The 15621-nt window shown below is 39.7% G+C and overlaps 1 protein-coding gene across 1 annotated transcript in view; it reads right to left on the reverse strand.

Annotated features, from left to right (window-relative positions):
* The window catches only part of SYNJ2BP (synaptojanin 2 binding protein), a 46075-nt gene extending 41421 nt beyond the window's left edge, over window positions 1-4654 (reverse strand). The window contains exon 1 of the mRNA XM_012504456.2: window positions 4464-4654. Within this exon, the coding sequence (XP_012359910.2) occupies window positions 4464-4527 (64 nt within the window). The 5' untranslated portion in view covers window positions 4528-4654. The remainder of the gene's footprint in view (window positions 1-4463) is intronic.
* Between the last annotated feature and the right edge of the window lie 10967 nt (window positions 4655-15621).

Raw genomic sequence — 15621 nt, forward strand, 5'->3', positions numbered from 1 at the left:
AATTTACTGGCATTAGAAACTGGGCAAGTCCTTAACCTAAGGCAATTTCCCAATCTAATAATGTAGATTAAATATTTACTACTCAGGGTTGCTGTGAAGATTAAATGAGTATGTATGTATGTATAGTATATATACAGCATATATAATATATGTATATATAGTAACTAGCACACCACCAGAAACACAATACCTCCTTTAGTATTCATTATTAAAACACTGCCATCAACCCAACATCTTTTCCAAGGCCTCTAAAGAAAGTAAGAAAATAAATATTCTCTTTCCTCTTTAAAGATGGCATAACAAGAGTAACTTGCTGAAACCCATTGAGGACTCGGACCTAAAAACAAGATTCCTAATCATAGTACTCAATGTACAGTAAGGTTGTCTTTATGGCCAATCTCTCACCTGTTGCAGTGCAAAAAAACATATTAAGAGTCTTGTCACACTTTTTAGAGTAACTGAGTTTTAAAACTCATTAAGAGACTTTCAATTTTATAAAGAAAAAGTAAGAGCCTTAGACACTATAATCAAGCTGGACTCCTACAGAAAAAAATAGCCTTCCACAAAAGATAAAAGGTAAACTGTTCAACCCTTGAAGACATTTGAGATTGCAGCCACTGCCTTTGAAATTCTTCAGCTCATACTATTAGTCCAAAATGGCAGGAATCAAAAAACAAAACAAAACAAAACGAAGCCCCAAATGGTAGGAGTCATAAAATAACATGTGGAATGAGCCAAAGAATGATGAACTCTTGGAGATGGAAGAGACCTCCGAAGTTATCTAGCCCAAGTCCCTCCTTACAGTTGAGAAAGCAGACAACAGGAGAGATTCCATGCTATTAAGTTAGTGCAAAAGGAATTGCGGTTCTGCCATTGAAAGTAGTGGTACTCATGGCTGGGCAGGGTGGCTCACGCCTGTAATCCCAACACTTTGGGAGGCCAAAGTGGGTGGATCACTTGAGGTCAGGAGTTTAAGACCAGCCTGGTCAACATGGTGAAACCCTGTCTCTACTAAAAATACAAAAATTACCCAGGCATGGTGGCAAATGCCTGTAATCCCAGCTACACATGAGGCAGAGGCAGGAGAACTGCTCGAACCTGGGAGGCAGAGGTTGCAATGAGACAAGATTGTGCCACTGCACTCCACCCTGGTGACAGAATGAGATGCATCTCAAAAAAAAAAAAAAAAAAAAAGAAGAACAAAAGAAAGTAATTGTACTTTTGCACCAACCAACCTAATACATGTCAAGCTTCTTTTGCCTCTTCACTCTATTGTCATAATTTCCCCAAGATTTCATTACTTCCCTTGCAGTAAGCAGATCAGTCAGGAACAGGTTCAACTGCCTTATAATATGGGCCCAAACACTAGAAATATCCACAATTCTTGTCCCTGACAGAACACAAAGGGGCAATGGTACACATGTTCTTGGACCTGATTAAACATCAGGTTCCTGAGTACACAGCTGTACAAAGACAAAGAGTGGGCAATGCTGTCTACAAAAGAAATGCACGCTTAGAATTAGAGGATTTTCATATTTCTTCTATAGAAAGAAAGATCCTTATGGGACTACCAAAATTATGTGGAAGTTTCTAGTGGTATTTTGTTTCCAGTGGTATTTTGAGATGCAGTCTCCTCCCTATATATCTTCATGATGACACCACGAAGAAGAGTTGAATTAGACCCTGAGAAGAAGACTATCACATACTAGGAAACCAGTTCTGGTAAGTGATTAACATGAACTTGAAACCTTTCCTTGCTAACTGAACCAACCAAATTTCAAATGACTGTTTTCATCCAAGTTCATTCCTAAACTTGAGGCTTTACTCTCCCAGTAAGTTCACTGACATATAATTAATACATGGAAATGCTTATGAAAATTTAGGAAGCCACTGAGTGAATAAATACATTCATTTGTAATAAATATGTGATACAGAAATCAAACCATTTTTGGGTGAAATATATTAGCTAGATATAATTATTCCCTTTCATTTGTCCTTGAAGCTTGTCCTAATGCCAATGTTTTGGGAAAATACTAACACTAGGAAATTTATGACTGCAAATGCCAAAAACGATGAAGTGATATTATATTGAATTTTAAAAAGATTTCATGTTTAGAACAAGAGATAATATCAGGGTCCTGCTCTGCTTTAGACAGGAGATCTGAAAATACTTTGGATGCCAGAGCAAAAGGACTACGTCAAAGTACATTAAATTCTTAAGCAAAAGGCAGGAATCAAATCTCAAACATCTCAAGAGGTAGTAAAATAACTGAAGGTATTTAGGATAAAGAAGAAAGAGGCAAAACAGGAGCAGAACAACTAGAGCCTTTAAATAAATACTTGCACAGCAATCAGAAAAGGAACAAGCATTGTTTTAATTGGTCCTAAAAGAACAAGTTACCAATGGATGAAAAGTACAAAAAAAACAGACTTTGATTTAAAAGGAACTTTCTATGTTAGCCTCAAAAGTCAATAAATATAACAGTGCATGAACGATAAATTTATATAAAATAGCAAAAAAATGAATCCAAGAAACTTGGGCATACCAAATGAGCCTTTGACAAAAGTTTAGGTGCACATATGGAGCATGACATTAATCCATTAAGATTATTGATAGGCCAGGCATGGTGGCTCATGACTGTAATCCCAGCACTTTGGAAGCCCAAGGCAGGAGGACTGCCTGAGTCCAGGAGTTCAAGACCAGCCTAGAAAACAAAGCGAGACCTCGTCTCTAAAAAAATAATAATAATATTAATAATGATATTAGTGATGAGTTATATTCTGATAAGTAAAACCAACTTCCAATTTTTAATAATAGAAAGGAAGGCAGAGCACAGTGGCTCACACCTGTAATCCCAGCACTTTGGGAGGCAGAGGTAGGTGGATTATTTAAACTCAGGAGTTTAAATGAGACCAGCCTGGGCAATGTAGTGAAACATCATCTCTACCAAAAATACAAAAAAATAAGCCGGGTGTGGCAGTGCACACCCACGGTACCAGTTACTCAGGAGGCTGAGGTGGGAGGATTGCTTGAGGCTAAGAGGGAGAGGCTGCAGTGGGCTGAGATCGTGCCGCTGCACTCTAGCCTGGGCATTAGAGTGAGACCCTGTCTCAAAAAAAAAAAGAAAAGAAAAGAAGACACAAAGTACGGATAATTCTGAAAGCTATATTTTATAAAGAATAATCTATCCATGATGATTAAGCTACTGCAGAACTGCAGATGAGAAAAGGTGATGGACTGTCCTAGGTAGTGGCAAGGGACACAGGAGTGAAAGAATTTCAGGAACATTTCACAGATGGAGCTCAGAGTACTTGATGATTTATTAGAGACTCTTGGAATACAGTATTAGTAGAATTTATTGTGTCAGTTTAGCTATTTATCCATTAACAATAACAATAGTAGGAAACACATACTGCTTACCATAGGTCAGGCAATGTTGTAAACATTTTACATGGATTAACTCATTTCATTCTCACAACAATATGAAGTATATTTATAACCATCCCCATTTTAGAGATGATAAACTAAGGCTTACATCAGTTAAGTTAGCCAATAAGTATCAAAGAATCAAAGGAGATTGATACAAGATTTGGACCCAGATACCGTAATTCCAAAGCTAAAGCTCTTAATCGATCAACTAAATAGCTGTAAAGGAAAGTAAACAAAGTCGAAAGAAGGCAGAATGTAGTAATGTCAAGAGCCCGGTTTAATGAAGAGCCTCACTGGGGGAAGAGGATAGAAGTTTGGCTGCTCAAAATCACATGAGACGTTCATAAAAAATCAATAATAATAATCAATAAATCAATAAAATAAATCCGTATTGAATCCAAATCCCTGCAGATGGGAGATAAGATTTAACTTTTTTTTCTTTTTTCTTTTTTTTTTTTTTTTTTTTTTTTAAGCCCTGGGTAATTTTGTGGCGGAACCAAGTTTGGGAACCTGTGTAATAAAAGATTTCTAAGGGCTCTTCCTACTTTAACATTCTAGTTGACACTGTAAATGAATTTCCCAGAAATCAAAGGAGCGAGGGAGGGATCCTAGCTGCAGGAAAACGGCTATGCATTCAGAGTCCACACCGTTTATGCTCCCATTTTACTAAACGGTCCCTCATAAGGGGAGGGATAGAACAGGCAACGGAAAGAAGGATGTGGTGTCCACGATAAGCAGGCTAAAAAAGCAGGCTTTTAAAAAGGCTTTTCTAGCACGACTTGCACAAAGAACCCCTTCTTGACTATATATATTTGTGGTCATCCGACTGGATTTTGAGGTGGAAACCTCAGACCCGTATCTGGCTAATGATGGATTTCAATATATTTTCTCTAAGCACCGCAAAGCGTTGCATGAAACCTCTAGGTTGGGGCCTGCCCGCCCCGAGGCCAGGTGAATCCGGCTCAGCAGCAGAGGTGTCTGCAATTACACCCTCTAATCCCCTACTATCAGATATGTTCCGTTCCGCACATACCTGAGGGCCCTCTGGTAAGATTGATCTCTTCCTCAGTGACCAAATAATCCACTCTTCCGTTCATGTTTTACAGCTCGTCTGGCTTCCTACTTGGGTCAGCTGGAGTGCAGCACAGGTGAAGGTGAATCAATCTCGGCGCTGCGCCCACAGCACAGCGCTTTCGGTTTCAGCAGCCTCGAGACCCGGAAAAGGAAGCCCGAAGGACTCGGGGCGCTGGGAATGCTGGGAATCGTGGTTCCTACCGCCAACGGAGTGCAGTTTCTCACGGGTTCCCAAAGCCAAGCATGAGGTGAGCAAGGGGCAAGTTACCATTATAATTTACCATTGGAAGCAGGTGGGAAGGGGGTGGCTAGTAAAAGTAAGGGACCTAAATAAATTGATATTGTCTAGAAAAAAATTTAAAAAAAATCTCCTGCGATCCTAGAAAATCTCCACAAACGTAGAAAAGAAAAAAAAGTATTATTCTGTAAGCATCGAACCAGACCGGAATGGGTGTTACAGGCAATCCACTAATGAGATTGCAAAGAGAGACAAAAATCTCACCTTTTATGTAGCCAAAGCACACGCATGTTCTCATGTAAGACGAGTTAACATGGTTTGGTATTCAATTTTTGGTAGTTCACCATTGGAGTGGCCGCCTGTGTTGGTTAATTGCCTTTATCCAAAGGAAAAATAAAACGTTATCTCTGTGACAAACAGGTACTTACGGCTTGGAGCAAGGCGCTTCGGGTAACTCCCGCGAGCCTGGAACATAGGGGCACTGTCTACCTTGATACTTAAATGTCAAGGAGTTGGCTCCCTGGACCTGAAGAAAACGATTCCTGGGTTTTATCTGACAAGAGGCTTATTTAGCTTTTAAAAAGATACACACACACACACACACACACACACACACACACACACGGATTATAATTACAATTTGCTCAAGAAAATGTTTTAAGAAAGGGGGGTGGGGGAATGTCTCATTCTTTTGGCAACTGGGAAAATTCAATCTTTTTAATGTTTTAACTCTTACAATAAGGTTAACGCACGACTTAGGTATAACTTTAGGCCAGTCTTCCTGACTTTTGGAATGAGACATTCCAAACTGAACTTGAATGAAACTTCAGGGGTAAAAACACAAAAGCCTAAAGAGCCAGGAAGGTGACAACCTTGTGAAGCAACCTGGAGTTAGACCACAGGGATTGGTGGGGATCTTAGAGGACTAGAAAGTGCAAGGCCAACATCAAGACATTTAAGTTTAGAGTAAAAAACCAAAGCAGCAGCTACTATGTTTACCAAACAGAAGGAGATAGGGGCAGATTCGGCAGGAAGGCCTCTTATTTGCTCACTCTGAGAGAAGTTAAGATGGAACAGTGGAGGCTGGGCGCGGTGGCTCATGCCTGCAATCCCAGCACTTTGGGAGGCCGAGGTGGGTGGATCACCTGAGGTCAGAAATTCAAGACCAGCCTGGTCAACATGGTGAAACCTTGTCTCTACTGAATATACAAAAAATTAGTTGGGCGTGGTGGCAGTTGCCTATAATCCCAGCTACTTGGTGAGGGGCTGAGGCAGAAGAATCGCTTGAACCTAGGAGGCAGAGGTTGCAGTGAGCCAAGATCGCGCCATTGCGCTCCAGCCTGGGCAACAAGAGGGAAACTTTGTCTCAAAAAAAAAAAAAAAAAAAGATAGGATAGTGGAAATAACACAGATTATGACTTGCAACTTGGGCTCAAGTTTCCATTCCATTCCCTTAAACTTGTCTGTCTTTGAGCAAGGTATCCAACATCTCTGAACTCTCTTTCCCCATCTTAAAATGGGATTGATAGTAGCTCTTCATATGTTGGTTGGATGAGTGAATAAAATTATCATTATAAAAGGCAGAGAATGATAAATGAAAAAAAAGTATAATATAAATGAGTATAAGTATAAATGACATTGGGGGCTGGGCGGGGTGGCTCACGTCTGTAATCCCAGCACTTTGGGAGGCCAAGGTGGGCGGATCACTTGAGGTCAGGAGTTCAAGAGCAGCCTGGCCAACATGGTGAAACCCCATCTCTACTAAAAATACAAAAAAATTAGCCAGGCATGGTGGCGCGGGCCTGTAGTCCCAGCTACATGGGAGGCTAAGGCAGGAGAATCACTTGAACTCAGGAGGCGGAGGTTGCAGTGAGTGGAGATCGTGCCACTGCACTCTAGGCTGGGCAACGGAGCAAGACTCCATCTCAAAACATAAATAAATAAAATAAAATAAATGACATTGGAATGTCAAGAGAGAAAAGATCAAATAGAAATGGGAGGAAAATCAAGAAGTCATCAATGAGGAGATTTGTAAGGAAAAAAACACAAGGTTTCTTTTAGACCACTGTGGGGGTGGGTGTGGGGTGGGGGAATCACCTCTTAGTACCTGGGAAAATTGTCTTTTTCATCTGAGCACACAGCTTCAAAAGAAATACGAGGGCAGTGAAAGAAAAAAGTATCCTAAACAAGTTGAGGAAATGCTGGTAACAAGTAGAGTGAGAGATGGGATGTGTAAATTGCCTTTATTCCCTAATAGAAGTATGGGAATAATGGTGTCACAGGCTTTTGAACTGGAGCAACTCCATCTTGAATAGGGGCTGGGTAAAATAAGGCTGAGATCTACTGGGCTGCATCCCCAGGAAGTTAGGCATTCTAAGTCACAGGATGAGATAGGTCAGCACAAGGTGCAGGTCACAAAGACCTTGCTGATAAAAGAATGTGGTAAAGAAGCCAGCCAAAACCCACCAAAACCAAGATGGCGATTAAGGTGACCTCTGGTCATCCTCACTGCTCATCATATGCTAATTATAATGCGTTAGCATGCTAAAAGACACTCCTACCAGTGCCATGACAGTTTACAAATGCCATGGCAACATCAGGAAGTTACCCTATATGGTCTGAAAAGGGGAGGAACCCTCAGTTCCAGGAATAGCCCACCCATTTCCCCTAAAACTCATGAATAATCCACCCCTTGTTTAGCATATAATGAAGAAATAACCGTAAAAATAGCCAACCAGCAGCCCTCGGGGCTGCTCTGCCTATGGAGCAGCCATTCTTTATTCCTTTACTTTCTTCATAAACTTGCTTTCACTTTACTCTATGGACTTGCCCCAAATTCTTTCTTGCATAAGATTCAAGAACCCTCTGTTGGGGTCTGAATCAGGACCCCTTTCCAGTAACAGTGGAAGAACAAGGAAGCTAGCTGGGCGTGGTGATATGCTTGTAGTCCCAGTTACTCTAGAGGCTGAGGCGGGAGGATCATTTGAGCTCAGGGGTTCGAGGCTGCAGTGAGGTATGATTGAAGCACTGCACTCTAGCCTGGGTAACAGAGCAAGACCCCATGTCTATTAAAAAATAATAAAAGTAAATAAATTTAAAAAAAAACAATGAGGGAGCTTTAATATGTAGGAAAGCAAATGACAGAGAAAATGAGATTCTACTCAGAGGAAACAATTGAGAAAAATTATGGAATCAGGCTGGGTGCAGTGGCTCACCCCTGGAGTGTAGCCTTTACTTCATGAGCCAAGATGCTTAAGATGGATTTTGGAACTTCAACCATCATATCTACATTCCAGGAAGGTAATGAAGGAAAGGCCAAGAAGACTTCCTGGAAATGTCATAGACTTCTTGTAATCTCAGGGATAGAAATGTGCCAACCATAAAAATCAAGGTTATTATTATTAACTGAAAATGGGAGAATGGATATTGGGAGGCCATTGGCAGTCTCTGACACAAGAAGTGACACTTTCTGTCTGAACTAACCTTTCTGTTTAAAACCTTGAGTTATGTAAAAAATGTAGAACGTAGTGGCAACTTCAAACTACCATTTACAAAATTAGTGGAAACCTTGCCTCACCTTAATCATACCTTGCTCTATTTTTGCACATTTCCTGTCATGTATTCACTTTGTCTTTCTTATCTCTCTTGTCTGCTTCAGTCCCCTCCTACTTCAGTATTTTATTCTATCAGCCTCTTTGATGACCAGCTCATGAATATGTTTGTATTTGGGACTTATCCACCTCTCCTTTGACATAGCATTTGTTCCAACTTTTTGCCCTTACCTATTTAGTTTCAAATTCCTGCATATTTTATTTTTTCTATGCTTCCTTAAGTGACGAAACTCTTTTCTGATTGACACACTTTTTTCTTCGTTGTATTATTATTACATTTAATCAGATGATATTAGTTTGTTAATGTTACTGTAACTAATACTACAGATTGCGTAATTTGAACAATGAAAATTTATTTTTTCACAGCTGTGGAGTCTGGAAGTCCAAGATCAGGGTGCTGGTAGAGTTGGTTTCCTCAGAGGCTTCTCTCCTTGGCTTGCAGATGGCCATCTTCTACCTCTGTCTTCACATGGTCTTTCCTCTGTGTGCACACATGTCTGTTTCCAAATTTCCTCTTCTTATAAGGACATCATTCATATTAGATTAGGGCCCACCCTAAGGACCACATTTTAACTTACTTACCTCTTTAAAGACCTTTTCTCCAAATAGGGTTACATTCTGAGGTACTTCAGCAGATGAATTTTGCAGGCATACAACACAGCCCATAACACAGATTACAGTGAAGTCACAGCCTTTCGCATTGCATATCTCTGCTCTGGCCCATTACATGTTGATTTTAAAGTTTAGACCTGATAGCAGTATTATTGCTTTAATTTTCAAGTTCTTGCTGCAAGTTGCACTGCTAACCCCAGCTATTGATGACAGCAGATATCCACAAGGCATTTACAATTATTTTATCTTCTATTGTCCTTTTTGATTGGTACTCTTTCTTCTTCTGTATATATATGCTATCTTTATAAGAAGTCTAATTCAGAACCCTGGCTCTAATGCCATTAATATGCCAGCTGTCATGTCTCTTCACTGAGCTTCAGTCTTGTGTAACCCAGTTGCCTACCTGACATCTCAAAATTTAGATGCCTAGCAGGCATCTTAAATTATGATAAAATGAGAATTTCTAACCCTTATACCCCTAAACTGATACCTCTCTTAGCTGTTCCCCTTCCTTGAGTAACTCAGTTTACTCAGTTCATATGATATCTTAAGAACAGCTTTTGATTCCATTCCTTCCCTTGCATTCTACATTCAACCCATCAAAAGTATAGTTGTTGCTATGTATGAAATACAGTCTATCTGACCATCTCTGATACTACCAGCTTATTACAAACCACCAGTATGTACTGCCTCTACTTCTACGGTTCTTCCTGAAAGTTTTTTCTGCTGCTCACTCGATATCTCCCATCTATTCTTCCCTCAGCTGGAGCAATCTTACAAAAATGTAAATCAGATCATGTCATGCCCCAATCTAAATATTTCAGTCATTTCCATCTCATGTAGAAAAAAACGATATCCTTAACACTGCCTCTAAGACCAGATAATCTGGCTTTTGTCAAGCTCTCTAACTCGTCTACTACCACAACCCCCTTCCCTCATTCATTACATCTACACAACTTTTTTCTGTTTCTCAAACAAATACATTTGGTTTAGTTTAGATCTTTGCATTTGCTGTGCCATCTGCCCCACTGCTTCTTGTTCACTGCTTTATCTCCAGTACCTATAAGAGTTGCCAACACAAACTTGACTTTCTTTTTGTTTATTTTTTAAAATTATTTTTTGTAGCAATAGGGTCTTGCTGTGTTGCCCAGGCTGATCTAAAACTCCTGGCCTCAGGCAATCCTCCTGCCTCAGCCCCCGAAAAGGGTTGGGATTATGGGTATAAGCCATCGTGTCTGGCCTTATAATAGGCTTTCAATGAATGAATGAATTTTAGTGATGATGAAACTTAAACTTAATCACTTGCTAAAGATCACACTGCAGTTGTCATTTGCTGTCTCATCACCTGCTGCAGTCAATAGTGTACTAGTTCTACTGCCTGAATTCCTCTCAGCTGTTCTCACTGACATTGCTGATGCGCTCAAAATGAGTCACATACACCAGTGGAACAGAAGAGAAAACCCAGAAATAAACCCATACATCTACAATGGACTAATTTTTCGACAAAGGTGCCAAGAACATACATTGGGGGAAAGACAGTCTCACCAATAAATGGTGCTAGAAAAACTGGATGTCCACATGCAGAAAAATGAAACTAGAGCTCAAACAACTCTATAGTGAAAAAATCTAATATTTCAATTTAAAAAATGGGCAAAATATCTGAATAGACCTTTCTCAAAAGAAGACATACTAATGGCAAACAGGTATATGAAAAGATGCTCAACATCATCAATTATCAGCAAATTGAAACTATAATAAGATATCTTTTTACCCCAGTTAAAATGGCTTTTATCCAAAAGACAGGCAATAACAAATCCTGGAGAGGATGTGGAGGAAAGGGAACCCTTGTAACTGTTGGTGGGAATGTAAATTAGTACAACCACTATGGAGAAGAGTTCGGAGGTTCTTCAACAAACTGAAGGTAGAGTTACCATAAAATCCACTAATCCCACTGGTAGGTGTTTAGCCAAAGGAAATGAAATCAGTATATCAGAGATGTCTACACTCCTGTGTTTATTGCAGCACTATTCATAATAGCCAAGATTTGGAAGCAACCTAGTGTCCATCAGCAGATGAATGGATAAGGAAAATAGTACTCCATTGTGTATATGTATTACACAACTCCAGTCTCTATGGAACTTTTATGGTGTGCTACATTGTGTATATGCATACCTATACAATGTATGTGTATATGTATTACAGTGCTCAATTTTGTGTATATATATACATATACATACACATATACAATGTACACATGTATATATATGTCCACATATACATATACATCGTATATGTCCACATATATGTAATACATTATATGTTCACATATATGTAATACATATACATCGTATATGCATGTATACATATACATCGTATATGCATGTATACATATACATCGTATATGCATGTATACATATACATCGTATATGCATGTATACATATACATCGTATATGCATGTATATGCATGTATACATATATGTATACAATGTACATATATGTAATACATATACAATGTACACATATGTATACAATGTACATTATATGTAATACATGTAATACATATACAATTACATATATGTAATATACATTGTATATGTATTACATATATGTAGGCATACAATGGAGGTCATTATGTGTGACCTCCATGTTGCACTAAGCAACAAAGGTTGAGATGACAAAAGCTGCTTATAAATTAGAGCTTCTTCTTAAGAGAAAACACCCCTGAGAGCTGGCACAGTCAGACAAGGAGAGTCCTGCTAGTCACTTTGCATCTGAAGTTCCCAGCCTTTTGGCTGGCTGCCAGACATGACTTGACAATCATGTTCCCCAAGTGGCAGAGACCAGAGAGAGATAACTTCTCACCTGGTTACAAAGCCAAGCTCTCAAGACATAAAACAAGATGAAATGAGAATCTTCATATGATTTTCCCCCTTATAACAAACTACCCCAAAAGACAAAAGGAAAGCAAAGATTAACTCTGGGGGGAAAGGATCAAATAGAAAACAAGACTACTCACAAACACCAAAGTCACTTTGCCCCCAAAACTAGTTCACATAAATATTTTCTCCTGCCAGCCTAAATTTAGAGAGGGAAAGAGGAAGAAAAGAGTCTTACCACTCTCATCTTGACCATTCCCCACAGGCAGAGATCCAGCAGACTGACAGTATTAAGAATTCTTACCTTTGCTGGCCTTTTGTCAGAGGGCCAGGATTCCAGGTGCAGCAGTTTCAAGCAAGCAGTGTTCCAGCCAGTGAAGGATGCCCCATGTTGGGCACCAAAATTTGTAGGGAATGTTACGGATCACCTCCACCCATCTCTGACTAGGTCTAGGAATGATATTGATGGAAGACAGATTAAGAGGAGAAAAGGATACAAGTTTTATTACTTTTTACATGTACAGGGGGATCCTCACAAGAGAGTGAAGATCTGAAGAAATGGCCAAAGCAGAAAGCTTTTATATTTTTTTAGACGAAGAACGATACGTCTATGAAGAAATGAAAGGACAAAAGGATCTAGGCTAAGGGCAGTAATTCCAGGAATGTCACTAGGAGATATACTGGGGAGGGGTAAACCTAGTAGAAGGTAAGGGTTATTAAGTTTATTTGCACAGGTCCATTGCAGCACCATTTCCAGTCTCTGGTAATAGGGTTATTGTCTTGTCCTAGTACAGGAAAACCATCTTTCTCTATGTGGTGAGACCAGCTCAGTCATGGAGACCCTAACCCAGTGGTACTAGAGGAATTAAAGACACACACACAAATACAGCATGTGGAGTGGGAAACCAGGGGATTCACAGCCTTCAGAGTGGAGAGCTCCAAGCAGAGTTTGACCCACATATTTATTGACAGCAAGCCAGTGATAAGCATTATTTCTATATATTATAGATTAACTAAAAGTATTCCTTATGGGAAACAAAGGGATGGGCCAAAACAAAGGGATGTGCTCTGGCTAGTTATCTGCAGCAGGAACATGTCCTTAAGGCACAGATTGCTCGTGCCATTGTTTGTGGTTTAGGAACGCCTTTAAGTGGTTTTCCACCCTGCTTGGGCCAGGTGTTCCTTGCCCTCATTCCGGTAAATCCACGACCTTCAGTGTGGGTGTCATGGCCATCAAGAACATGTCACAGTGCTGCAGAGATTTTACTTATGGCCAGTTTTGGGGCCAGTTTATGGCCAGATTTGGGGGCCTGTTCCCAACATCTATGGAACTTTTTTTTTCTCTTTTTGACAATCTCACTCTGTTACTCAGGCTGGAGTGCAGTGGTGTGATCTCAGCTCACTGCAACCTCCACCTCCCAGGCTCAAGCAATTCTCATGCCTCTGCCTCCTGAGTAGCTGGGATGATAGGCATGTGCCACCACACTTGGCTAAATTTTTGCTTCTTTGTTTTTTGAGACAAAGTCTTACTCTGTCACCCAGGCTGGAGTGCAGTGGTGCAATCTTGGCTTACTGCAACCTCTACCTTCCAGGCTCAAGCAGTTCTCCAATTCTCCTGCCTCAGCCTCCTGAGTAGCTGGGATTACAGACATGCACCACCATGCCTGGCTAATTTTTATATTTTTAGTAGAGATGGGGTTTCACCATGTTGGCCATGCTGGTCTCAAACTCCTGACCTCAAATGATCCACCTACCTCGGCCTCCCAAAGCAATTCTTGTATTTTTAGTAGAGATGGGGTTTTGCCATGTTGGCCAGGCTTGTCTTGACCTCCTGGTCTATATGGAAATTTTATGGTTTGCTACATGTGGAAAACAGCAGGTCAAATGGCTGTTACTGCAAATGCAGTTTTTGAAGTGTTTTCAGCTTGAAATAATATGCCAATTTGGCATATTTTGGGGTGGCATATCCTTAACTCCTTCACATAACAACCTGGACCCACAGCAAGGTCATTTCTTGTTTTGGGCCCTACTCAAAGATGATCACTTCATTATTATCTAGTATATGGGCCAGAGTAGTATCCATAGGTGTGAAATGTTTGCTTCAACAACCCATGGAGGCATATAGCAGGCACCACCTTTTTCTTTGCACTAGGGAATGCAAAATGAAGCAATTTGCCTTTACTTTGAGGGTATATCCCACCATGGTTTGGTTTTCTGTTCTTGTGTTTGGTTTTCTGTTCTTGTGCTAGTTTGCTGAGGATGATGGTTTCCAGCTTCATCCATGTTCCTGCAAAGAATATGAACTCATTCTTTCTTATGGCTGCATAGTATTCCATGGTGTATATGTGCCACATTTTCTGTTTCCAGTCTATCATTGATGGGCATTTGGATTGATATCAAGTCTTTGCTATTGTGAATAGTGCTGCAATAAACATACATGTGCATGTGTCTTTATAGTAGAATGATTTATAATCCTTTGGATATATACCCAGTGGATTGCTGTGTTAAATGGTATTTCTGCTTCTAGATCCTTGAGGAATTGCCACACTGTTTTCCACAATGGTTGAACTAATTTATACTCCTACCAACAGTGTAAAAGCAATCATATTTCTCCACATCCTCTCCAGCATCTATTGTTTCCTGATGTTTTAATGATCGCCATTCTAACTGGCGTGAGGTGGTACTGAATTTTGGGGTTTTGATTTGCATTTCTCTAATGACCAGTGATGATGAGCTTTTTTTTCATGTTTGTTGGCCTCATAAATGTCTTCTTTTGAGAAGTGTCTGTTTATATCCTTCACCCACATTTTGATGGGGTTATTTTTTTCTTAGAAATGTCTTTAAGTTCCTTGTAGATTCTGGATATGAGGCCTTTTTCAGATGGATAGATTGCAAAAATTTTCTCCCATTCTTCAGGTTGCTTGTTCACTCTGATGATATTTTCTTTTGCTGAGCAGAAGCTCTTTAGTTTGATTAGATCCCATTTTTCAATTTTGCCTTTTGTTGCAATTTCTTTGGTGTTTTAATCATGAAGTCTTTGCCATGCCTATGTCCTCAATAGTACTGCCTAGGTTTTCTTCTAGGGTTTTTCTGGTTTTAGGTTTTATGTTTAAGTCTTTAATCCATCTTGAGTTAATTTTTGTATACAGTGTAAGGAAGGGGTCCAGTTTCAGTTTTCTGCATATGGCTAGCCAGTTTTCCCAGCACCATTTATTAAATTGGGAATCCTTCCCCATTGCTTGTTTCTGGCAGGTTTGTCTAAGATCAGATGGTTGTAGATGTGTGATATTATTTCTGAAGCCTCTGTTCTATTCCATTGGTCTATATATCTGTTTTTGTACCAGTACCGTGCTGTTTTCATTATTGTAGCCTTGTAGAATAGTTTGAACTCAGGTAGCATGATGCCTCCAGCTGTTTTTTTTGTTTTTTTTTTTTGTTTTTGCTTAGGATTCTTGACTATATGGGCTCTTTCATCGTTTCATATGAAATTTAATGTAGCTTTTTCTATTTCTGTGACGAAAGTCAATGGTAGCTTGATGGGAATATATTGAATCTATAAATTACTTTGGGCAGCATGGCCATTTTTATGATATTGATTTGTCCTATCCGTGAGCATGGAATTTTTTTTCCATTTGTTTGTGTCTTCTCTTATTTCCTTGAGCAGTGGTTTGTAGTCCTCCTTGAAGAGGTCCTTCATGTCCCTTGTAAGTTGTATTACCAGGTATTTTATTTTCTTTGTAGCAATTGTGAATGGGAGTTCACTCATGATTTGGCTCTCT

This window comes from Nomascus leucogenys, chromosome 1a (genome assembly GCF_006542625.1).
Source record: "Nomascus leucogenys isolate Asia chromosome 1a, Asia_NLE_v1, whole genome shotgun sequence".
In the NCBI taxonomy this organism is placed as follows: Eukaryota; Metazoa; Chordata; class Mammalia; order Primates; family Hylobatidae; genus Nomascus; species Nomascus leucogenys.